This window comes from Lissotriton vulgaris, chromosome 2_1, assembly GCF_964263255.1.
Source record: "Lissotriton vulgaris chromosome 2_1, aLisVul1.2, whole genome shotgun sequence".
Lineage (NCBI taxonomy): Eukaryota > Metazoa > Chordata > Amphibia > Caudata > Salamandridae > Lissotriton > Lissotriton vulgaris.
In genome coordinates this window covers 2,119,352,196-2,119,376,323 of record NC_141687.1, presented here as the reverse complement: position 1 = coordinate 2,119,376,323, position 24,128 = coordinate 2,119,352,196, and the positions used below count along the sequence as shown (strand labels likewise).

At 45.1% G+C, this 24,128-nt stretch overlaps 1 protein-coding gene across 6 annotated transcripts in view; it reads left to right on the top strand.

The window, feature by feature from the left end:
- TJP1 (tight junction protein 1) overlaps positions 1-24,128 on the top strand; it is a 707,329-nt gene that overhangs the window by 348,981 nt on the left and 334,220 nt on the right. For all 6 annotated transcript variants that reach the window (XM_086958396.1, XM_086958395.1, XM_086958394.1 and 3 more), the window contains exon 9: positions 6,860-6,993. In XM_086958396.1, coding sequence (XP_086814522.1) covers positions 6,860-6,993 — 134 coding nt within the window. The remainder of the gene's footprint in view (positions 1-6,859; positions 6,994-24,128) is intronic.

Sequence of the window (24,128 nt, the reverse complement as noted above, 5' to 3'; positions counted from 1 at the left end):
GGAATGCCAGGCCAGGAGGTGGTGTCGTAAACTACCTTCTTCAAAGGCAGAAGGGAGGCCTGGATTTCAGTCCACTAAGACAGTTGTCACCCAGATTCAGGGCTAGGCTTAAGAAAGGTATGGGCAGATGTTAAGGGGTGTGTTTAGCCAGCTCTTACCTCCTTGCTGGAAAATCAGCAATTATGGATTTGGAAGAATGATGCACTCTGGGACAAACTAATGCCACACTCCACAGGATGTGGTCATAACCATGAGGAGTTGCCCTGCTCTCATTGGTCAGCAGTGACCTGGTGCTTGACCCAGAGGATTTTGAATAAGTATCTGAGAGGGGCAGAGTCCTCCAGATCTGCTGCTTGAAACTGAATGAAGCACGAAGTGCCCTGCTGATGAATTTGCTGTGTGCAAGGAACTCTAAGGCCTGACCTATGAAGACTGCACCATCTGAAACTACAGCCCTGTGGATTACCTTGCTGCCAAAAGACTCAAGAGTGGAAACTCCCTGCAAGCTACAGGTTAACAGAGCTCACCTGAACAGCCCCACAAAGAATTCAAAGCCTGGAGTACCAGTGGATTTGTAAGGGTTTTGTTCAAGTGGATTGCGGAATTGAAGTTTCACACTTTCAAGGACCCTCTTGGAGATTCCAGAACCTTGGATTGTGTGTTGGATACTTTGTTACCTGCAAGCAGAACGCCAGGAAAGTGTTTTAACTGGACCCCGCTTGCTGAAGAAGGCGGTCAACTACAGTGGTGAGAATTCTTCAGAACAATTTATAAAGGTGTGTCCCTGACAGAGAAAACGAAATGACTTTAGGGGCACTGGTGGTTTCTAAGCACTAGAAAGTGACTAATCTTTAAAAATTCATATCTCTGGTTCCCTACAGTGGATTATTTTCGTTTTGGTGTCATTTAAAAGATAAAAATATTACCTATTTTTATAAATTGGTGTTGGAGTTTTATTTTGTGTTGTGTCTTTAATATTTACTGAAATGGTGTTTTTAAATGCTTTACATACCTGTCTTTGTAGTTAAGCCTGTCTGCACGTTACCAAGGGTTGAGCAAAGGAATACTTTTCTAAGACCTATGCTGAGTCCTATCATGTGTTAGTGGCCTTATTGCCAGTGGCAGATCTACATTTGCCCCTACCAATAACCCACTTTCCAACAATGATATATGTATGGGCTCAAGGCTACTAAGAGTAAGGGTGAGAGAGGGCACCCCTGTCTGGTGTCTCTCCTCACCAGGAAAAGGTCTGACATCAAACAGTTCACTAGCACTCTGACTGGTGACTTCGTATATAACATTGTGATTGTTTCTAAGAACCAGTCTCCAATGCCAAACTTATTTAATATGAGCATTACAAAATGCCGTCCTAAGGAGTCGAAGACCTTCCTGACCTCTAAAAAAAAACAAAACGATTCAGATGATGCTGAATAGCAAATGTTGTGCGTAAATTATTTTAAGTTGATCTATGTGCTAAGAATCTTGACTGAACCGTGCCTTTGATAAGTAGAGACATTCAGTTCACTATCAACTTTGCTAGGCTCTTGTTATCAAGGTTAAGAAATGATCATGATCGGTATGAGGGACATTTTGTGGGAGCTTTCATGGGTTTTAGCAGCATCTTGAATATCGCCTCACAAAGTGTGTGTTGGGGTTGTTCGGTTGTTTGGTGTGGTATTGGGAAATTGATCCACTTCAAGCAAAATGTTCTGAAGTGTTGCTTTTTGTGGTGTGTTTAGCCTAGCAAGAAGTTACTTTGGGCACAGTTAAAGGTGGCTTGCCTGCTGTTTTGGCTTTATAATAAAATCACTTGTTGTGAGTCGTTTTTGGAAGGATTTGCAACATATGTTTCCGCCTACACCTTTCAGCATGCCTTAGTAGCACCTCAGCCTAGTCTGTTCCTAATGTGTACTCCCTTTGAACCGCTGCACAACGATCCTTTATGCTGCTTGCTTTAAAGACCGTTTTATCACAGATATAACATCAGCAAGGTGGATAAGCTGGTGTTGAGGACCAGAGCCTCCTTTCTCTTATGTGTTAACTCCTTTTCCCATCTGGAAAAACATCATCCTTCCATCATTTTTTGCTCTACCTTACCCTTCTAAGGAGGAGAGACTCCGCCGGCTGGATCCCTAAGATCTCTCACCCGTAAAATTAGTTGTTCCAGGAAACATTGTGTAGATGATCAGCTCTTTGTGGATTTGCTGGAGCAAAAATAGCAGAGCAGTGCCAAAAGCAAACTATTTCTCCATGAATTGATCTTTGCATCAAAATCTGCTATGCACTGGCTAAAAAGCAGCCCCCAGAAGGCTTGTGGGCTCATTTCACTGGGACTTGGGTTGCCACCACTACTTTGGCACATGGTGTCCTTCTTCTGAACATTGGCGAGCCTGTTACGTAGGTGTTGCTCCACATGAAAGCATTGTTGTCTGGATAGCCAGGTCCAATGAAAGGAGCACTTTGCTCACTCGATCCTGCAGGATTCTGGTTTGAGCCACTTCACTGACCCAATACCTAAAGTCTACCGCTTGAATTTCTGTTCAAAAGAAGAAACGTTTCTTACCTTTAGTAACACTCTTTCTGGTGGATATTCCATTTTACTGCTAATTCCTCACTGACTCTCCTGCCTTCATCGTCTATGAACTGGACTCTTTTCTGTCTAAAACGCTCCTCGGTGTAGAGATCTGCTTACTGTTCAAGAGCAATCTGCTGTTGTCTCTGCGTCTGGGGCCACGGACAGTGTAGAAAGTAACTGACGTCAGTTCGCATGCGTAGAGCTTATTTGCGGTTCTGAATGTCACATCTGGAGTGGAACAACGGGGCGGAGTTGCATGTCGGCAGCTACTGACACTTAGGGGTTATGCTTGAAAATCTCTGCATCCAGTCTGATGCCTGAGAACTATTCAAAAGGTGAGGAAGCCGCGGCCAGAGTATCCACCAGAAAGTATGATAAAGAAATTAAGCAATCTGTTCTTCAGGACCAGACGATAGCAAATAGGCTGTCTTTAAGGGGAATGATCTTGTTCTATGTACACAGAAGTGGAAGAGATTTAATCTCTTGAAGTGCCGCATTAGTGCCATGCAACCCACAGTTCTTATTAAATAGTACTTATGCTAAGCTATGTGACAATACCCGCAACTTCGTGAGGAACTTATTGGTATTGTTGCTGGTATTCGTTTGTAGCTTTTGTTCGGTAGCCGTGCCTGGTCTAAGTTTTAAGTGGGTGGTTTTCTGCTTGGATCAAGATTACTCAGTGCTCGTTCATGTCCTTTAAACCTTAATGTGCGATGTTTGAGTCCGAGCAGAACTCCGGCCGCACGCAGGGTGTGGAGTTAAGAGACTTTCGGAGGTGCTGGCCCCGCATTCATCTTGATCCTGCTGTGGATTGGTCATCAACGCTGTCGCGGTCCAAATTAGTATCCAAAGATCTTACGTTCTAACTTTAGGAGTTCTCACTTCTCACAGCGTCGACTGAGTGTCTCTCACCTTTAGTCAAGGCGCCCATCGTTGTAATCTGACCGCACCGGGAGTTATACGACCGTCTTTACACAGATCATACCTGTTATGCATATTAATTCGTTGAAAGCTTTTATCACCTATTTTTTTACTTCAAAAGAGAATTTTATTTCGGGGAAGGGGAAAGGAATAAGATGTCAATACATAATATAATGAGAAATAGAAAGTATAAATACATCAATAAGTAATGGGCATAGTACAATCATGAACAATATTGAAAACCAATCATAGGCGTCAAAAACTGAGCAAAAGAAAAACAGCAGTTGTGGAAATGAAAGTATACAAAGGGAAGTACAAACAATTTGATAATGTAGAAGAAACAGAATGTGTAAAGGGCATTTAAGGAGGTTTGAGAACTTCTTGTTGTGAAGGTTGCGGGCAAAAAGAGCGTTTAGTACACACATCAAGATTAAGCGTAACAGGAAGCCATAAGTCCATGCGTCTTGCTGCCATGTGGGCCGGAAAAACAAAAGCAGTATCTAGTCTGTGATTATGGCAAACATTGTACCACCATGCCTTAAAAGAGATGTTAGAGAAAGTCTTCCAGTTGACTGTAATTTGCTGAAATGCAACAGCTAACAATAAACCAATAATCTGAGTATTAAATTCAGCATCGTTCCAACAGGGAGAGAGACTTCCTAAAAAAACATGAGTGTAAGAGAAAGGAATGCAAGTCTGAAAGATTACATTAATTTGGGCCCAGACCTGCAGCCAAAAGTCATGAACTGGTTTACATAAAAATAACACATGAAACAGTCACCTGCGGAGAAGAGCAGGACCAGCAAGTGTGTGGAGTGGTGGGAAAACGTTTATGTAAATCAAATGGGGTGAAAAGAAGTCTATTATAAATAAAAAACAAGGTTTGTATCAAGGTCGCCGCTCTAGAGGATTTGCAAATTTTGTTCCATCGCTTATCCCACATAGGAACGGACCAAGATGCAGCAAGGTCCTGTTCCCAACATTCCTCCACCTTAGACTTGGATCTGATGAAGTCTCTAGTGTGAAGGTGCTTGTAAATGGATGAGGCTTTAGGAGTAGTGCGTAGAAAGGAGTGAAGTAGTGAGATAGAAGTAGAAGAAGAGAAAGGTGCGTGTAGGAGGCGAGTGTAAGTTGCCATAAAAGTTTCTTTAAGAAGCATATACTTATGGGTGAAAGAAGCAGGCAAGCCAAAGGTGGTGCGAAGAGTGGGGAAGGGTATGAAAGGAGAATGTGAAAATAGTTGGGAAACCCAGATGAGTCCTTTGTGCCGCCACGACTTCCAATAAAAGGGCTTATCCCTTATTAAAAGGGAAGTGTTGTGCCAAATGGTGGAAGCAAGGAACTCAGCAATAGTCACAGGGGGAGGAGGAGAGGAAGATAAAAGTAATTTAGCGGTGAATTTGTGGATTTTAGTAGGAGTAGAGGAAGGTTTACGTGAAAAAGAAAGATATTCAGCAAGAGAGAAAGGGGAAAGGAAGAGGCGCACAAGTTTGGCCCATAGGGGACAAGAAGATGTTGGGTCTTGCAACCAGAGGGAGGCCTGTCGTGATAGAAACGCCTTATGATAAACTGGGAAGTCTGGGAAGTTAACTCCACCTTCTGACTTGGGACATATAAGTCTGGCAAGGGACATTCTAGGTTTTTTATTGTTCCAGAGAAAAGATGTCAAAGTTGATTTAATTTTCCGAATTTTTTTAGAGGGAATGGAGACAGGAATATTAGAGATAGTATATAAGGTTATGGGAGACAACATCATTTTAATTGTATCAAGACAGCCCCACCATGATAAGTAAAGGGGATGCCATCTAGAAGTTAAGTCTGATAATTTTTGAACACATTTATTTAAACAAAGGGAAACCGTGTCCGAAATAGAAGGGGTGATATGAAGGCCAAGATATTTAATGTGTGAGGAGCTCCATGTAAAGTTGGAGGCACTAAAATCAGGCTTAAATGTGAACTTCGTCAAGGGCAAGATCTCACACTTGTCATTATTAAGTTTATAGCCAGAAATCTGGGGGTAATCGTTTACTTCAGCAAGAAAGGCAGGGATGGATTCAGTTGGGTCGGGAATAAAAAGTAAAATGTCATCTGCATACGCGGCAAGCTTAACTTGAGAATCTAAAGCATGAAAGCCATGAATGTTAGGGTTTTGACGGAGTTTGGACAAAAAAGGTTCTAAGGCCAGGTTAAAGAGAAAAGGTGATAGGGGACAGCCTTGACGGACTCCTCTTCCCAAATCGAAAGAGGAGACCAGGCCATTGGCGCAAACCGCCGCACGGGGATTGGAGTACAATAAATAGACTAAAGAGATACATTTAGGGCCAAAACCAAACCATTTAAGGGTATGAAACAAATAAGTCTATTCAACCCTATCAAAATCTTTCTCAGCATCTAGGGCGATTGCTGCAAGGGCAGTAGGTAATTTATGAGATTCTGATAAAACATTAAACAAAAGTCTAGTGTTATCCGTGATAAATCTGCCCTTGACGAAGCCTGATTGTTCCTCGCCTAAGAGATCTGGAAGTAGGAGGTCAAGACGTGCTGCAAGCGATTTAGCAAATATCTTGTAGTCAATATTGACTAAGGAAATGGGCCTATAGTTCTTACAGTATTGAGCGTCTTTCCCTTCCTTGGGTATGAGACCGATATGAGCGTCAGAGAAAGAACCTGAGGAAGCGCCTAAGGCAAGAAAAGAATCTAAGAGAGAGTGTAATTTTGGAAGAAGGAGTTTGGAAAAATGAAGAAAGAATTCAACAGTGAAGCCATCTGGTCTGGGGGTTATCACCTATTTTTAAGCACGGTGTTATTTTGTGAAGTGCAGGTCTAACCCCAGTAACCTCTTGGTAACCTATCTGGTTTGCTTTCAACATGTTTATTTTAATTTTTTTTAGCATATGTCGTGTGTTTATGTTTACTGTATTCCATATACGTGCTTTTTACCTGCCAGTGTTTTGTTTGTGGGTTTCAGGATCACTACATACGTACATGCTAAAGGCCTTTTCTCCTCCGAGCCTTCTTTTTGCGTTCCAGTTAGGTAGCCTGGCTGGGTTTCAAACTACTGCTGCCACCTAGCGGTACTAATTCAGTTGATGGAGATATGCAGGTTTCTGATGATTGACGCTTTAATGAAGACCAACAAAAGAACCTCGCTTTTGTGACGGAGTTTCCGATTTAAGTGTCATTTATGAAACGTTATTCTGTAAGTGAATGTTTATGTATTCTGTTAACATGTCAGTAAGATTTGAAAATTACTACATTTGTTTAGTTTAGATATAAAGTCGAATAACATACACAATGTTTGGAAAATGTAATTGAAGAAAATGAAGCTTTTCTAACGATCTCTTTCCTCTTCACCCCGTTTAGTCACCGAAGTCGAGATGACGAAAGGATAGCAAAACCTGGAGCTGTCTCTACACCTGTGAAGTCTACGCAAGAGATCCCTCTATCAAAAACGGTGGAAGAGGCTTTTATTGAAAAACAGACACCACCTCTACCAGGTACATTTAGTGAAAATGTAATAATGCGCGCCTGGTCTTCCTAGCAGAAGTTGGTAGTAAGAATCTTCAGGAAGTGCAACGGTATTGCCATTTTCTTCTTGGTGATTGCACTGTTTGGGTTCAGTTTATCTTGAACCTTTTTCTGAAGTTCAGAGATTTCCCAAGTTTTCGTGTGGCCTGTGTTTTTCTCTTAATGTTTTAGAGCTTTAGTTGCATTTCTAACAGGGCTTGAATATTGATCTATTGGAACTCGACCTAAGTTATACGCTCAGAATAACCCAATTCCTTCTCTGTACAGCTCGATGTCGAAAGATTTTCCCAAAATTCACTGTGACCTATTTTTTTTTAGCACGTATGCCTTCCAAGCCTTGTATCTTAACCAAATGTAAGTATTTTAGCAATTTTAGGGCAGTTTACTGGTGAAATCCCGTAGGTGTTGATGTTTCTTTCATGTTGACCGTATCAAGCGAAATACTGTTTTCTTATCTTCTCATTCAATAGCTCAGTTTGTAGTGTTACTCAGACGTGAAAACCAACGGCCAGTAATGTTAGCCAGAGAAATATTACCCTCAATTCACAAAGTCTGTCAAGGCAAATATTTCTACAATTTCCTAAGACTCCTGGTCTGCACAAGTGCTAATGCTAATATCACCACACTGCAAAGAGACTATGGGTGTTATTCCCTCCTCCCTCTCTGCTTACCTAGGCGATCTTACGGGAAATTGGGTTGTTAACTTTATTTTTTGCTTGACATTTTCAAAACAATGCCTTGTCTCTTCTAACTCTCACCGAGGAAGGTGCTAGAGAGGAAGGTGGGTATATGGATTTGTTCCCTTGTGTCTCCTGAATGCTGGTACACCAGATATGCATATGTGTGCTATAGGTTTGGATTCTGTATAGGCAAGATACATTAGACCAAAGTGTTGCTGAAATCCCAATTTTGCTAGTTCATTTGCCAACAATTCCAGATTTTAAAATTTTGCACTCCACGTGCTATTAGTTGGTGATGGACAGACTTGTGTCCTATTGACTGGCATACCATACTGCAACCCTCTTTTTTTTTTTTTTTTTTTTGTTAAGAGCCAAATATTTATTTTAGTTGTTTTTATTTTTTAAGTGCAGGGACACCATACATAGACATGACCACACAAGGTTTTCCATCAACCTACTCAGAATCATCACTTTTTAAAGGAATTAGTTTCAGCAAACCCGGTTTCTTTTGGGGAAAAATACAGACCCGACAAATTTATTTTCCACCCCTGCCTACCTTAAAGATTCAGTCATTGAGCATGTTGCTTTTCTTCTGCTGATCATGATAAAAAATTGAGAGCAAGCTTACTCATGAAATGTCCATATATATGTTCGTTTTAGTCCACCCTAAAGATCAATTTTAACTGAACAGGAGGGTCTATTTATTCATGTTGCATTAATTAATTTAATAAGGCGCGCAGCTACCCCGAAGGGTTTCCTGGGGCCCTCCCGAAGAGAACAAGAGACAAAAAAGGATTATTGGTTAAACAGCCAAGTTGTTAAACATTTGCGAAAGTTCCCATAGACTGTTTCGTTACAGAGTGACATGGGAAGAGAGTTCCACAGGGAGGGACCGAGATGAGCAAAGCATCGCCCGCCCATCCGCGACAATATGATTCTAGGAACCAAAGATTTGACCTGAGTAGTGGAGCGGAGCAGGCGTGATGGTTTGTAAGACTGAGCTAAGGATTGTAGATATTGAGGGGCAGTGCCAATTTTGATCTTTAACATACAGCTCAAGGCTTTGAATTTAATACGATTCTCAACCTTGAGCCAATGAAGATCACAAAGAAAGCCTGAGATAAAGGCAGCCCTGGGAACATGGCAGAGCAGTCTGGCGGCTGCATTCTGCACTTCCTTCATTTTTAGTATCACATCTTTATTTACACTCCGGTACAAGATATTGCCATTGTCCAGTCTAGAAGTGACAAGAGACTTGACTATGATTCTCTGGGTGAAGCAGGAGAGCATCCAAAGAATTTTCTTTAGCCATTTCTGAATGATAAAACAAGTGGAGGCTACCTTTATGACCTGTTGTTTCATTGAAAGCTGATCATAAATTATGAAACCAAGGTTGCGGACTTGATGAGTGGGCTGTAGTAGAGCACCCATTTCCGAAGGCCAGTGCTGGGGACCCCAAATATCCCCCCCCCCCCCCTCACCCCCAAAAATCAGGACTTCCGTTCTTTCACCATTGTTTGAGTAAGTAATCTTGCATCCAGGATGCAGTTTTCCTCAACTCAGATTGGAGAGCAGATGACTCGGATTCCTTCTCAGCGGAGAGCCGCATAGGAAAATAGGGATAACCCTGCCACTTCGGCAATCGCTGCCAAAGGTCTGACGTAGACATTAAACAATAAAGGGCTCAAGACGGAGCCTTGGGGTACCGCGTACTGAGATGGGTGGGTTCTGGAGGTAGCCATAGACGAGAAGACCTGAAAAGTTCAGTTAGCCAGAAGGGAGTCGAGTCACTTGAGTGCCAGGCCAATGATGCCCAAAGATAGCAGAGCTTTCAATAATATAATTTGAAAGCGGAACTCAAATCAAGTAATATAAGGGCCACCAGTGTCCAACCTTTGCTGCAACATTTCAGTGACTGCTAGAAGAGTGGTTTCGGTAGAGAAACCTGCTATAAAACCAGATTGTAAGGGGTGCAAGAAGTTTGAGTTTCAACAAAACAGGACAGCTGCAAGTTGGTGTTTTTCCAAAATTTTGGATAAAGCCAGAAGTAATGAAATAGGCCGAAAATTGGATAGCTGGGAGGGATCAGCGTTAGTCTTCTTTGAAAGTGTAAGAACCATAGCATGTTTCCACTCCGGCGGGAATGTTGCTTCCTGTAAGGAGGCATTGAGGAGCTCCATAATTAACATAAGTGAAGGCAGCTCAAGCTGCTTCAATACGGAGACGGGAAGTAGATCACAAGGGGAGCCAGATTTAAGACTACCCAAGATCTGCTTAAAGGAGGTCATGTCCAAGAGAGACAAGGATTCCAATTTATTGATGGATTCAATATTCTTGCAGTTCACAAGCCCCATGTTGTAGGCTGTGTGGGAAAAGGTATTGGCTTGCTATGTGATGTTAGCCAGCTTATCACCATCCAGTGTAGAATATATCTTTTCAACTTTACATTCAAGTCGGTCTCTCTCTCTCCTCCACAATCACTCTTCAACAAAGTGGTGGAACGTTTGTAGTTAAATACAGATGGTTTACTCTATGTAATATAGTGACTTTCTCTCTCTCTCTCTCTCTCTCTCTGTTTGTAGTTAAATATAGATGGTTTACTCTATGAAATATAGTGACTTTGTGTTTTTTAAACAGCACTTCTCAAAACACCCTTTATACAAATCATATTGCAGCATGCTGCCATATACTGATTAGTACCTAAACTCCACTATCACCCTCGGTAACTCTTAGCCACTCGTTAAATGCCTGTCACTCATCACTTCTCTCATCCTCTTACGTTATCAAGGCTGTTTAAGTTCAAACTTCTCAAATGAGCTGGTCATATCTTACTGTCTTCTTAGCTTACTTCTCGCTTGTCACATTCACAGTTTCAAAGTGATTCCTGTTTGCCACTGACCAAAAAGAACTGATTTCCCCCTTTTGTCTCTAACTACATTATCTCTGCAGGACATTCCAAGCTATTCCCTAAATATCTTTCTTGATTTTTCCTTCGATTTTTAGATTATTGTTCCACTACTCCTCGGCAAACAGTGCTCACTTGGTATATAGGTCAACTGTCCAATCTTTCCAAGCACATCTACTCAGTATCCTGGTTTGGTTACTCCTGTCTGACCATTCCTCTCCTCCCTATTGCTGCCCAGGGCACCGTTCTTCTGCTCTAAGAATAGACACCCGTTTATTTTCTTCAGGCATCTCTTCTTTTAGATGTTACTTACAATCTCCAGCCTCTCACATTTACACTGCATCATTCTATTTCTTATTGTCAGCTGAGTCTTAACTCTAGAAGCCATCTGTTTCTCTTCACATCATTCCTTCTAAAACTTAAGTCGTTAAGTTCCCCGATTATTCCCAATCTTATCCACAATTTCTCTCTCCTCCATCATTCTGTCCATATGTTTATAATCTTGGTGTTATGCTTAACCTATGCGTTAAGTGTGACTAGTTGATTTCCTGCACTTGCTTTCAGCTTGTTAATCTATACATCACTCATATTCTATGCCGCTAAACTTCTTGTTCAAACTTTTATTATTCTTTTATTATTCTTCTCTTGACTACACAAATTCTCCTTTTTAGCGCCGTACATAGTGCAAGATTTCTGCCTTTGTTCCTTTAACCTGCTTCACCTTAACCTTCAAATTCTTTCCCATCTGACATTCGTTCCGTCGTACGCCTCTAATCCATCAATTGATAAGCTTGCTAAGAAATTTGAAGTACAAACCACTTGTTTGTTCTCTGGAAAGTACTTTATCAGAAACCCTATAAAGTTGATATATTTGTCAACGAAACAAAGAAAATTTCTAAGAAGTGAAAAGTGTAATATGCACCAGTGTATTTGGCATTGTGAATAAACTGAACTGTTGACTAGGCTGATACATTCAGATAGACAATAATTGATCATTTCCTTGTTAGACAAAAATGATAGTTTTCAATCTATCCCCATAGCTTTCCATCATTATTACAGTTATTGTTTTTTCCAGAGCCGAGACGACATTCATTCTGAAATCGCACCTCGGCCTCACCAAACTTTTACAACAACCCTGTCTACCTTGTATAGAAGGCTCGCACCATGATTACAACCATTTCTTTGCTGAAAGTGATTAGTTTGCTGGATGAGATCTTTCATAATTTGAATATTATGCCATCTAGTAGCAAAGGGAGAAGTATAACTTTTTTGTTCGAGGCATGGGAGCGGTAGATCACATGCTTTGCATACTCCTGCCATCTAGTGTTTGGTCCGGATGTTTGCAAGTTATTTATCTTCGAAGAAGTCTTTCCAGTCACGAGGAAGGTGACTCCTCCTTTTGGTGATAGTGTGCATAGGCATCAACTCCATTGTTAGATTTTTTTTTCCGCCATTGGGTTCGGATGTGAATTACTGCATTCCGGTTTGACACCGTTTCTCGGTTTCCCCACGTTGCACAATCCACTTACCCTTGACGGTCTTGTTTTCGATCGCGTGTTCCCTTTTCCCCTCGTATCTTATTAATACAAAAAACTCTTTTCGATCGGGAAAGTCGTGGAAGGCCGTCGGGCCTACCCGTGTCCGTTCGCCTCGCAGTTTATGGACCGGATTCCATTCAAATTCTGAACTCGGTGCCACGCTACGTTCCAGCTCACTGACTCGCACGAATTAGAATGACAAGTTTAATTACAGGATTGATTTGGCTAATCCTAGTTCAACAGAGTTCAAGTTCTCTGGTAAATGTTCAAGACAGTTATGGCGTGTTTTGACTTTGAAGAGCAGCCTTGAGTTACCATATAGTCACCTTCTCCATAGATCATAAATGGACCTTCTCATTAGATCATAGACTTAAAACAGTTAAGAAATATGCTTCTCTACCTTTGCAGTGAGAGAAGAGCATTGTCTTTCAGTGGCACATAGAAACGCTCAATCACTCTTATGCCAACCCTTAACAAAATGGATATATTTATTTTCAGAGCACTCTCGACAAATACATACAATTATTATACAACACATTGGGGGAACTCAATTGAAAAGATCTAGACATAGTCTCCTTGGAATTTAGTCATGCCTTTAAATACAGCTTTGAACAATTGTAGTGAGTTTTTAAGGCTGTCTGGGTGTAGTGTTTAGCTGACTGGTTGGAGATTACAATGTATCCCACATACTTTATCCGTGTTATGAGAGGAGCTTTCTGTTCGTAACTCAACCTAGTTTCTTGGACTTAGTTGATGCTGAAGCTGTACTCCTGGAGCCATCTTAGAGACAGATGATTGAATGAGTAAACAGAGGCCTGAATCGCCTCCATGTTTGTGGTATAAGGGCATGTGCTCTCTCACGTACAACATGGTGAGCTCTCCTGACATGCACAGAGAATAGTCCCTCTGAGGAGTGCCATATTTGAAACCGAAGGCCCTGGGTTGACTGGCAGATGTCCCAACAATCAAATCTAAACTATGCCTGGCCGGAAAACATGGACACTTACTTGGAAGAATGCAACACAGATTACACAGACTTTTATTGCTGCTCAGTTTCAACAGACCGGCACCTGTTAGTTGTACACCCAAACTTGCCCCAAGGGTTTGCAGCAGCAGAAAAAAAAATATATATAAACTCCAGATGATGCCAGATATTTACCTAATTGGATTATTTGCAATAAAACAAAGAAATTAGGTTCATGACGCAATCTCTTATTTTATTTTTTAACTGGTTATTATACTAAAGCCTTGAAGACATGTCTGAAAATGAAGGAAATGCACACCTTTTGAAAGCTCTCAGCTTCAGAGTCCCTCTGTGTTAATTGAATGAATAATCTCAAAGAACTTAGGTTGAGCATTGTAATGGAAGAGGCCAAAGCTTGATCCTGCCTGCTCTGTGTCCAGGGTTCCTGGTCTGACAAGCAGGACTGATGAGCACCAATGTGTGCGAGTTTGTGTGCATGAATGATATGGATCCCACCGCCTGCTGGTATCCCTCCAATCACATCTCTGCAGACAGATTTCTGTAGTAGGGGATCTCTGTGTATAGTCATAATCTAGTGAATAATCCCGCCCATGTGCGTGGACCCTGGAGCAATCAAAAATAATCTCTTAAGGTGTCGAAAAATGCAGCACTGCACAGATACTTAAGAGAGAATTAAAGACAGATAATGCAGCCTATAAAACCAGGCTACACTGTCCAGTACTTCAACTAGAAATTCCACCAAAAATCCACAAACAGCAAAGTCTGTCCAGATTTCCCTTGCCTCAGCAGCAAAACCCCTCTGGAATGATAAAGAGGAAGACCTGGACAGACAAGCCCCATAGGCTGCCATTATGTGGCTCAGAACAGGATACTGTGCCTTTAAGAGAACTTTCCAGTATCCCAGAATGCACTGCAGGTCCCTTTTACTTTCAGTTCTTTTTTCCGGCTCCTGCTAGCAGGACCCTGGAGCATTGAGCTCTCCCTTTTCAAGGGTTTATTGGAATTTCGTGCACTTTTGATGTTTAAAAGTGTTTCAGTTTGTGTGCTTGTTGTTTTTCTTCACTTCTGTGTATTGAGCCCTAAAAAGCCTGCTCTCTTCGACAAGTGCCCAGAATGTGGAAGGAAGAAGTCCAAGTCGGATCCACTGCATCCTCTGTCTCCCTGCTGCACATGCCCCTGAAGAATGTGACATCTGCCAGAACTTTTCAGCAAGGACTCTGAGGGAAAGGCTGAAGAGTTGGCTGCAAGGCCTAGAGGAGAGACGACTTCAGGCTGCAGGTGGGTCTGGGCAGGCTGGGAAGGCTCCCTCTGCCCCTGCTAAGGCCTCTGGGGGGCTCCCCAGAGGCAGGAAGCCCAGCAAAAGGTCCTGGTCTCCGTCAGCGTCAATTGCCTCAACGACGACGCGAGAGGGATGACGACGTGTGTTCCCCATCTCCCCGGGGTTCCGGGTCGAGACGGCGTGAAGGATTAACGTCGAAGGGCCTGGGTAGGCCGCCGTCAAGATCACCGTTGACAGAGTCTTCGTCGTCGTCGTCCGCGTCGAGCCATCGACGCCGAAGAAAGACCGGCAGACGTCGGCGCTCGCCGTCGAGGCGATACCGCCGGTCGCCGTCGAGAAGACGGTCGGCGTCGAGGAGATCCTCTACGTCGAGGACCCCGAGAAAGCAGTCGGCGTCGAGAAGGAGTCGACGCTCGTCGTCGAGGACTGAACGTTCGACGTCGCAAAGGCGGCGTTCAGCGTCGAGGAAGAAGCGTTCGACGTCGCAGAGGCGGCGTTCGACGCCGGAGTCACGGAGGCAATGTTCGACTCCGGAGAAGCGACGCTCGGCGTCGAGAAAAAAGAGATCAGCGTCTCTGAGACTTTCCAACTCTCCTAAGCGGCGCAGAAAGAGTTCTGGCACCAAAAGTCACGCTGGATCTGGGGGAGGACGCCGGAGATGACGAACACCGACTGGAGGGGCTGGTTCGCAGTCCCCTCCCCCGAAGAAGTCACCGGGCTCGGTTTACTCGGTGGTTTATACACCACCTCGGCCGAAGATGCCCCCACCTCCTCCACCTCTACCTAAGGAGGCTCCTTCCAGCAATCCTCCTCTTCCACAACTCCCGCCATCGCGGCCACCACCACCTCCGCCTCCTCAGTCCGTACCTCGGCTGGAAGTACCACCTGTTGTTCCGCCGAGGTCGGAGTCGCTGCCTCGCCTCCCTACACCTCCTAAGGGGACGCCTAAGCCGAACCCCCTGGATAGGCCACGGAAGACGCCTCCTCGGAGACCTGTGGAGCGTCCACGAACTGGGAGGTCGCGATCTCGTTCCAGGAGGAGGGAGCGATCGCGGAGTCACAACAGGTCATCCACGCGATCGAGACGATGCCACAGGAGGCGCAGGTCCCGTTCGCATACGGGGTCTTCAGAGACCAGGGACTATTCACCGACGTTGTCTGGGTCGCCGGAGACAAGGGTGTCACCGGTTGACGATCTTGTGTCCTTCTATGATGTCCTGTTGAGGGGTGAAGCGAAGTTGGGCATCTCGTTGACGGTGCCCCCGCCGAAAACATCGGTGATCTTCGAGACGCAGCACCTGAAACATCTGTCTCGGCCATTACTACCACTGGTGCCGGGCCTGGAGGATCCGGCCATGGACCTGTTTCTCACTCCGGCGGTGACTAAGGCGGCCACCTCGAGACTCCAGAAGAAATACCGGGCTCCCGACTCGGATCCGGCTTTTCTGAGGGTGGACCCTCCGCCAGACTCTGTGATAGTGACGGCGGCTCGGAAGCTGCATGCCACCACTTGGTCATCCACAGTCCCACCAGATAAGGAATCTAGATGTCTGGACTCGTCGGGGAGGAAGGTTTGTGGGACATCAGTGACTTCCATGAAAGCGGCGAGTGCCACAGTCGTGTTAGGGCGGTATGACCGAGCCCTCTGGGAATCCCTCCAGCAGTTTGTAGAACACCTGCCTCGGGACAAAAGAGAAGATTTCCAAGAGGTGTTGAATGAGGGGATGTTGGTGGCGAATCAGGTCATCAGTGCTGCAGCCGATTCTTCCCTCCTGGCGGCGCATGGTTACTGCCATGAAGTTAACCAGCGAAGACGCGCATGGCTCCGCCTCACGTCGCTGAAGCCTGACGCACAACAAAGGGTTGCCAATTTACCATTCTCTGGTGAAACCCTGTTTGGAAAACATGCAGATGACGAAATGGCCCGCATGAAGGCGGAGGCCGAAACGCTCACGGCTGTGGGTCTGGAAAAGCCCAAGGATACCAAGAAATCTTACCGCCCGTTCCAGAGACGGTTCGGTGGACCGGGCAGAGGGTGTGGCCAGACTTCGGGACAGCAGCAGCAACAACAGCAGCAGTTCCGAAGACCTTTCCAGAAGTGCCAGAAAGGCAGAGGCGGCCAACAGTCCTCCACAGCGACCAAAGGCCCAGCCGGGTCTAGGCCCTGAGCGTTTACTTCCCCTGCATCCGTTACCCACTCCGGTGGGGGGAAGCGTTCAACTTTTTCAGGCAGAGTGGAGAAAAATTACTCAGGACAAGTGGGTGCAGAATATTGTTTGCAATGGATACAGTCTTCGGTTCACCAGCCCCCCTCCATCAACTCCTCCGGTCAGCGCGCAGTGTCTGCTGCGCGAGCGCCAGGCGGAGGCCGATATCCTGTTAAGGAAAAGGGCGATAGAAGACGTACCTCTGTCTCAAAGAGGAAGAGGTCTGTACTCCCAGTTCTTCCTGGTTCGCAAGAAGGACAAGAATGAGTTCAGGCCCATTCTGGATTTGCGACAGGCAAACAAGTGGATTCGCAGAGAGAAGTTTTGCATGCTGTCGTTGCATCAGATTTATCCTCAGTTGCAACAGGGAGACTGGCTATGTGCTATAGACCTACAAGATGCGTACTTCCATGTGCCCATTGCACACAAACACAGGAAGTTCCTGCGATTCCAAGTCGGCGCCAATCATTATCAGTACACAGTACTGCCATTCGGACTGAAGTCTGCGCCAAGAACATTCTCAAAGTGCATGGCAGTGGTAGCAGCACACCTCAGGAAGAACAAGGTGTTTGTCTACCCGTACCTGGACGATTGGTTGAGCAAGGCCTCCTGTTTCTCGGAAGCTCAAGCACACTTCCAGAAGACGTGCGTTCTCTTGAACAAGCTGGGGTTGCACATCAACATCTCCAAGTCTGTACCGACTCCGATCCAGTGCCTTCAGTACTTGGGAGCCTCCATCAATACTCAGTCAGCAAGCGTGTCTCCTTCAGAGGAGCGACAATTATCACTCCTTCGGAAGGCTCAGGCTCTTTGTGTCTTCTCTACTGGGATCGATGGCCTCTTGTATCTTCCTAACGCCACACACACGACTGCACATGAGACCGTAGCAGGAGTGCTTGGAGGATCAGTGGGATCAGAGGAAAGGGTCTTGGGACGACAATATACGACTGTCTCTGCATGCTCTTCAGTCTCTGAAGTGGTGGTGTTCAGCGGAGAATCTCCTCAGAGGGGTTCCCTTCCACAAGGACATTCCCACGCAGACTATCGTGACAGATACTTCTCTCCATGGTTGGGGGGCGCTCTCCGGAGACTTACAGATTCAAGGAGCGTGGTCCCCGATGGAGTCACCGTATCACATTAATTTCCTGGAACTCAGAGCTGTTCACTTGGCACTGAAGTCCTTTCTCTCTCCCTTTCTCTCTGTTGGGGGATCTTAACTTACATCTAGATGATCCTCACGACACTACAGTCAATAATCTTCGCTCCAACTTACAAGCCTTAGATCTACATCAAAAGGGCTTTCACGTAACCCATAATAGGGGTCATCTTCTTGACCACATCTATAGCAATATAGACGCTCTTGTGGTGGATCCCCCTACACGACTACCCTGGACCGACCACTTTTTGATACCTTTCATGTGGCGCACAAACCCCCCTCCCTCGATTCTCTATCCTGCTAGACATCGAAGTAGGAAGTGGTCCTCAATCCCCCTCCCTGCATGGGAAGACACCCTTGCTAGAGACCCACCTAGGAAGGTTACGAATCCCAACACAGCCACCAACAATTTCGATGGCTGGATCTCTAGCACACTCGATCTGGTCCTTCCTATACAATCTAGTAACTCCATCAAAAGACCCAAAGCAGCTCCATGGTACACACCTGCCCTTAAGATCATGAAACTAGCTTGCCGGAAAATCGAGAGAGCCTGGAGACAGGACTACTCCCAACTCAGGAAAACTGAATATAGAGCTGCCATTAAGCTCTACAAACAGGATATAAAGGTGGCACAAGCTTCTTTTTACGGTGGCAAAATTAATGCAGCCGCTAATGCCCCAAGGGAAATTTTTAAAATTGTCAAATGCGTTTTCTTTTCCCAAAAAATCGAGGCCATATACTCCTCCTTCAGGGACGCTAACAATGATACGGAACCCCTCGTATCTACAACCTCCGATTCCTCTGTCCTTTGTACGCTTGATACAATACCACTTTTGGACATTCCTGCCTTGGATAAACTCACCCCCAAAATCACCTCTGGTTCCCCCAACGATCCAGCACCCCCTCAGACCCTCACTAAGGTCATGGACATTATTCGCCCGGTCATATTGGACGTTCTCAACACATCCATCACCTCTAAATCCGTACCACCTTCATGGAAGTGCGCGATGGTGAGGGCCCTGTTGAAGAAGCCCAACCTTGACCAGAACAACTTGGCGAACTACCGTCCTATCTCCTTACTCCCCTGGCTGAGCAAACTGCTAGAGAGGCACGTAAATAACACCTTGACTAACTATCTGGAGTCTAATAGTCTTCTGCAGGCCTCTCAGACAGGGTTCCGTCCTCTGCTTGGGACTGAAACTGCTCTCTTAGCGGTGACGGAAGAGGCAAGAGCTGTGCTGGACCGGGGTGGAAAAGTCGCCATCATCCTTTTAGATCTCAGCGCCGCGTTCGACACGGTGAACCATGTCACGCTATTACAACGACTGGCGGACATGGGCGTGTCGGGCGCGGCCCTGGAATGGCTGACATCCTTCCTGGCTGACCGTTTCTTCCAGGTCTTTGAGGGCGAGGCGGTGTCTCCTAAACACCCACTCAGGTGTGGGGTCCCTCAGGACTCCTCCCTGAGTCCTACCCTGTTTAATGCCTACATGGAACCCCTAGACAGGATAGTCCATCCCTTCGGTGTGCGTATCGTCACCTACGCGGACGATACCCAACTGGTGGTCTCTCTGGACCACTCTGAGGGATCGTCCCACACCTTAGGCCCCTGTCTGGAGGCTGTTGCCAGATGGATGCAATCTTCCTGCCTAAAACTGAACGGGGAGAAGACAGACGTCATCCTATTGGGCAATCCTTCTCCCTCTGTTCTTGCATCCACCTGGCCACCATGTTTGGGCCTGCCCCCCGTCCCCAAGTCCCACATAAAAAGCCTCGGGATCTGGTTCGATAAAGCTTTGGACTTTTCAGTCCAAGCCACAAAGAACGCCGCCACTTGCTTTGGGCTTATGAGGATGTTGCGGAAGGTGCTCCCTCTGCTCCCATTCCAGGCAAGGAGGATCCTGGTCCAGGCCCTTATACTCTCCCGCCTGGACTACGGGAATGCCCTCTACATGGGAGCTCCGACCTTTGCCACCCAGAAGCTCCAAGTCACACAAAATAGTGCGGCCCGCCTACTCTATAACCTCCCTCGCTGGCAGTCAGCGAGGAATGCCCTAAGGGAGCTTCACTGGCTCCCTATAGTGGCAAGAGTACAATTTAAGGCTAAGTGTATCCTACACAAAGCCTTTCATCGCACAGGCCCCGCCATTCTGCATCCCTTGGCTACTCCCTACGTCCCGTCCCGTTCCCTCCGCTCCTGCACCCTCCGGCTGGCCACTTCCGCCAGAGTCAGGAAAGCTCGATGGGGAGGCCGCTCTTTCTCCCATACTGCGGCCAAACTCTGGAACACCCTCCCTCTATTCCTTCGAGGCAACAGTAACCACCTGTCCTTCAGGAAAGCCTTGAAAACACACTTGTACGCCAAATTCTGCTGACCTGCCCTGAGCCCGCGTTAAGCAAATTCAGTCACAAGCGCTACGAGGCCTCCGGGTAGTTTTAGCGCTATACAAGTGCAATTTTCATTTTATCCGTCCTTCCAGACCAACTCTCTGCTTGTACAGATGGACAATACGACCACGATGTATTACCTCAACAAGCAGGGGGGCTCGAGATCACACACTCTGTCGCAGGAGGCGCAGGCAATCTGTCACTGGCTTCTGGCCAGAGGACTGACGATAACGGCTACCCATCTGCCAGGTGTGCAGAATGTTCAGGCGGACTCACTGAGCAGACTGATTCAGGAAAACCACGAATGGATCATAAACGATGAAGTACTAGGAGAAGTCTTCGCAAGGTGGGGGACTCCAAACGTAGATCTGTTCGCCACCGCCGAAAACAGCAAATGCCGAGACTTTGCCTCCAGGTACTACCAGCAGGGGACGCTGGGGAATGCGCTATGGATCAACTGGTCGAACATCTTTCTGTACGCTTTTCCACCTATTCCCCTGATTCCGGCGGTGCTTATCAAGCTGTCCCAGTCCAGGGCGCGGATGATCCTGATTGCCCCGGAATGGCCCAGGCAGTGGTGGTTCACGGACCTGCTTCACCGGTCTCTCCTTCCGCACATACGCCTGCCGTGCAGGCAGGACCTTCTCACGAAGTTCGGAGGGCACATGTTGGACCCCAACCTCTCGTCTTTGAGTTTGGCGGCTTGGCTCCTGAGATAGTGCAATATGGCCATTTGAATCTACCCGAAGATTGCATGGGAATACTGAAAGGGGCTAAGTGACCTTCCACTCGGACTTCCTATGCTTACAAGTGGAAGAGGTTCTGTAGCTGGTGCAAGTCCAAGAACTATGACCCGACGACGTGCAAGGACGACGTCATCGTTCCTTACCTTCTACATTTGGCGCAGTCTGACCTTAATGTTCATTCCATTAAGGTTCATCTAGCTGCATTGACTGCCTACAGGAAATGCCCTTGACAGACTTCCTTCTTCCAGATCCCTGTTATCAAAGATTTTTTGGAAGGCTTGAAGAAAGTATTCCCTCCTGTCCGGCTTCCTTCGCCTTCATGGGAATTGAATGTGGTACTGTCCAGATTGATGAAGGAGCCTTATGAACCTATTCATAAGGCTTCGTTGCAGCACCTGTCCTGGAAGGCGGCGTTCCTCGTGGCCATTACATCGGCCCGCAGGGTGAGTGAAATTAAGGCGTTGTGTTGCCAAGAACCTTATACTGAATTTCATGCTGCTAAGGTTGTTATGCCTACTCACCCTAAATTTCTTCCCAAAGTTATTTCTGATTTTCATGTCAACCAGACCATAACTTTGCCTACGTTTTTTCAGAATCCTTCATCTCCAACGGAAAGGTCTTTACATTCCCTGGATGTTAGGAGGGTGTTGACATTTTATCTGGATAAAACCAAAGATATTCGTAGGTCAGACCAATTGTTTATCAATTATAGATCAGTCAGGACGGGTCTTGCTAGCTCTAAACAGTCCACCTCTAGGTGGATTGTATCCTAAATACAGCTGTGTTACCAAAAAGCTAATAAGACCTTAGGGGGTAAACCTAAGGCTCATTCCACCAGGGGCAAAGCTGCCACGACGGCTTTGCTCCGTAATGTTACAATTGCAGAAATCTGCAAGGCGGCCACTTGGAAGTCGGTCCATACCTTTGCTAAGCATTACTGCCTGGACACTGATGCCAGGGCAGACGCTCAGGTTGGGCAGTCTTCGCTGCGAAATCTGTTCGCACAATAGTGGTGTTAATTCTCGTTCCCCACCGCCGCTTTGGTGTGGGGATGGGCTTGCCATTCTATTCACTAGATTATGACTATACACAGAGATTCCCTACTACAGAAGGAGTAGTTTCTGTCCTGTAACTCCAGTTCTGTAGTAGGGGTATCTCTGTTATAGTCACAAGCGCCCGCCCTCCTCCCCGGTAGAGAGAAATATTCATGTAAGGAATGCTACAAGTCTGGGGTGTTACGCCTTCAAAAAGAACTGAAATTAAAAGGGACCTGCAGTGCATTCTGTGAAGTTCTGGAAAGTTCTCTTAAAGGCACAGTATCCTGTTCTGAGCCACATAATGGCAGCCTATGGGGCTTGTCTGTCCAGGTCTTCTTCTCTATCATTCCAGAGGGGTTTTGCTGCTGAGGCAAGGGAAATCTGGACAGACTTTGCTGTTTGTGGATTTTTGGTGGAATTTCTAGTTGAAGTACTGGACAGTGTAGCCTGGTTTTATAGGTTGCATTATCTGTCTTTAATTCTCTCTTAAGGGTCTGTGCAGTGCTGCGTTTTTTGACACCTTAAGAGATTATTTTTGATTGCTCCGGGGTCCATGCACATGGGCGGGACTCTTCCCTAGATTATGACTATAACAGAGATACCCCTACTACAGAACTGTAATTACAGGACAGAAACTACTCCTTGTCAGGACAGTACAGCATATGCCACCTGCCTTCCTGATCATTTAACCAGCTAACAGAGCTCATAATCAAAATTTTACATACACATTCTAAGTAGGACTTCATTGGCCGTTTGAGGAGAATCGGGGGTCACATGTTGGCCTGTGGGCTTTATAATAAAAAGACCAAATATGGACCATGCACAATGCTAATTTTGCATATAATGGTCATCCAGTGATTTCTTCCCCTTTTGTTTTTTTGGGAGATTGATCCATATCACGGACACTGCAAAACATTTTGAACAAAAGACCATGCCTTCATAAACGGAGAATTTCTTAGTATTTCTGCATCACAAGCATTGCTGGAATGAGAGGTCAGAAACTTCAAAGATTGTGTCTAAGATTTATTTTAAGAAAACAATAACAAATCATAAATTACTAAAAGTAGAACAATTGAAGAGAAAAATAAAATAAGAAGTCGGTAGGCCCTGATAGTAAAGTATGCCGGTTGATGCCAGATAACATGACCTAAGGTTTAAGAAAGAAGATAGAGCAGGTTGCTTTTTAAAATGATTTTTTTAAATGTACAAATCTCATAACATGTTAATCCAAGCACAAAGATATAAATGTTTTGATAAGTCATCTTACATTTCTAAGGTGCTGGAATCTTCTTAGACATCAATCCAGTTTTGTTTAAAGTAGAGAAGGTTGTACCAGAGAGATATTATCTTCTAAAACATATCCTTGCCTACCATATCTGACTCAAAGGTTTGCAAGCGGTTCCCATTTGCATAGCATATATCTTGTACCCAGAGTAATCATAAGTAATTCCATATTGGAAGCGGGCATATTATCCTCACTATTTGTTGATCTTTGTACTTCTACAAGGTCATGAACTGCATTCAATGTCTTTATAATGGCGATTCTCCAAATGAAATGAAAAGAGAATCTAGATTTCATTAAATAAAGGGAGGATATAATTATGCGTGTAACGTTTTAATGCCACTTTGCTACAGAACCTTTAAAGAAAATACTATCTAGAGTTAGAACACCACTGTCATATATAATCTCCTCTCAGAACTCTCCTCCTCTTTAAGTGCGCCTAAAAACTTATCTTCTTGTCCCCTTGCTTTGCTAGCTATCCACTGTCATTAATCCTCTTCTCCTTTTCTCTATGGATTCTCTCTAAAAATACAAACAACATTCAGTTCCCTTTGGTTTATTCTACTAATGTCTAAAAAAATGCTGAGCGATAGGAAACAACACTCATTATATTATTCACAAAATGATTTTTACAGATTCCAATAAAATTAAATTTTTTCTCAAAATTAACAATTACCTCCTTTTATTAGATCTTCCATGTACCTTTTTGAAAGTTTTTTTTTTTACTTCTCCAATATCTGGGATGAGGCGGAGGAATAATGTAAGCCTCCGTGGCTTTAATGAAATCTTTATTCTTTTTTCATTTCATTTTGAGAATCGCCATTTAATTTCAAGACCGGAGGGTACCATTATGTATGTTGAAAGTCGTGCATCAACACACTTGCTCTGTTGGTCTAAAATA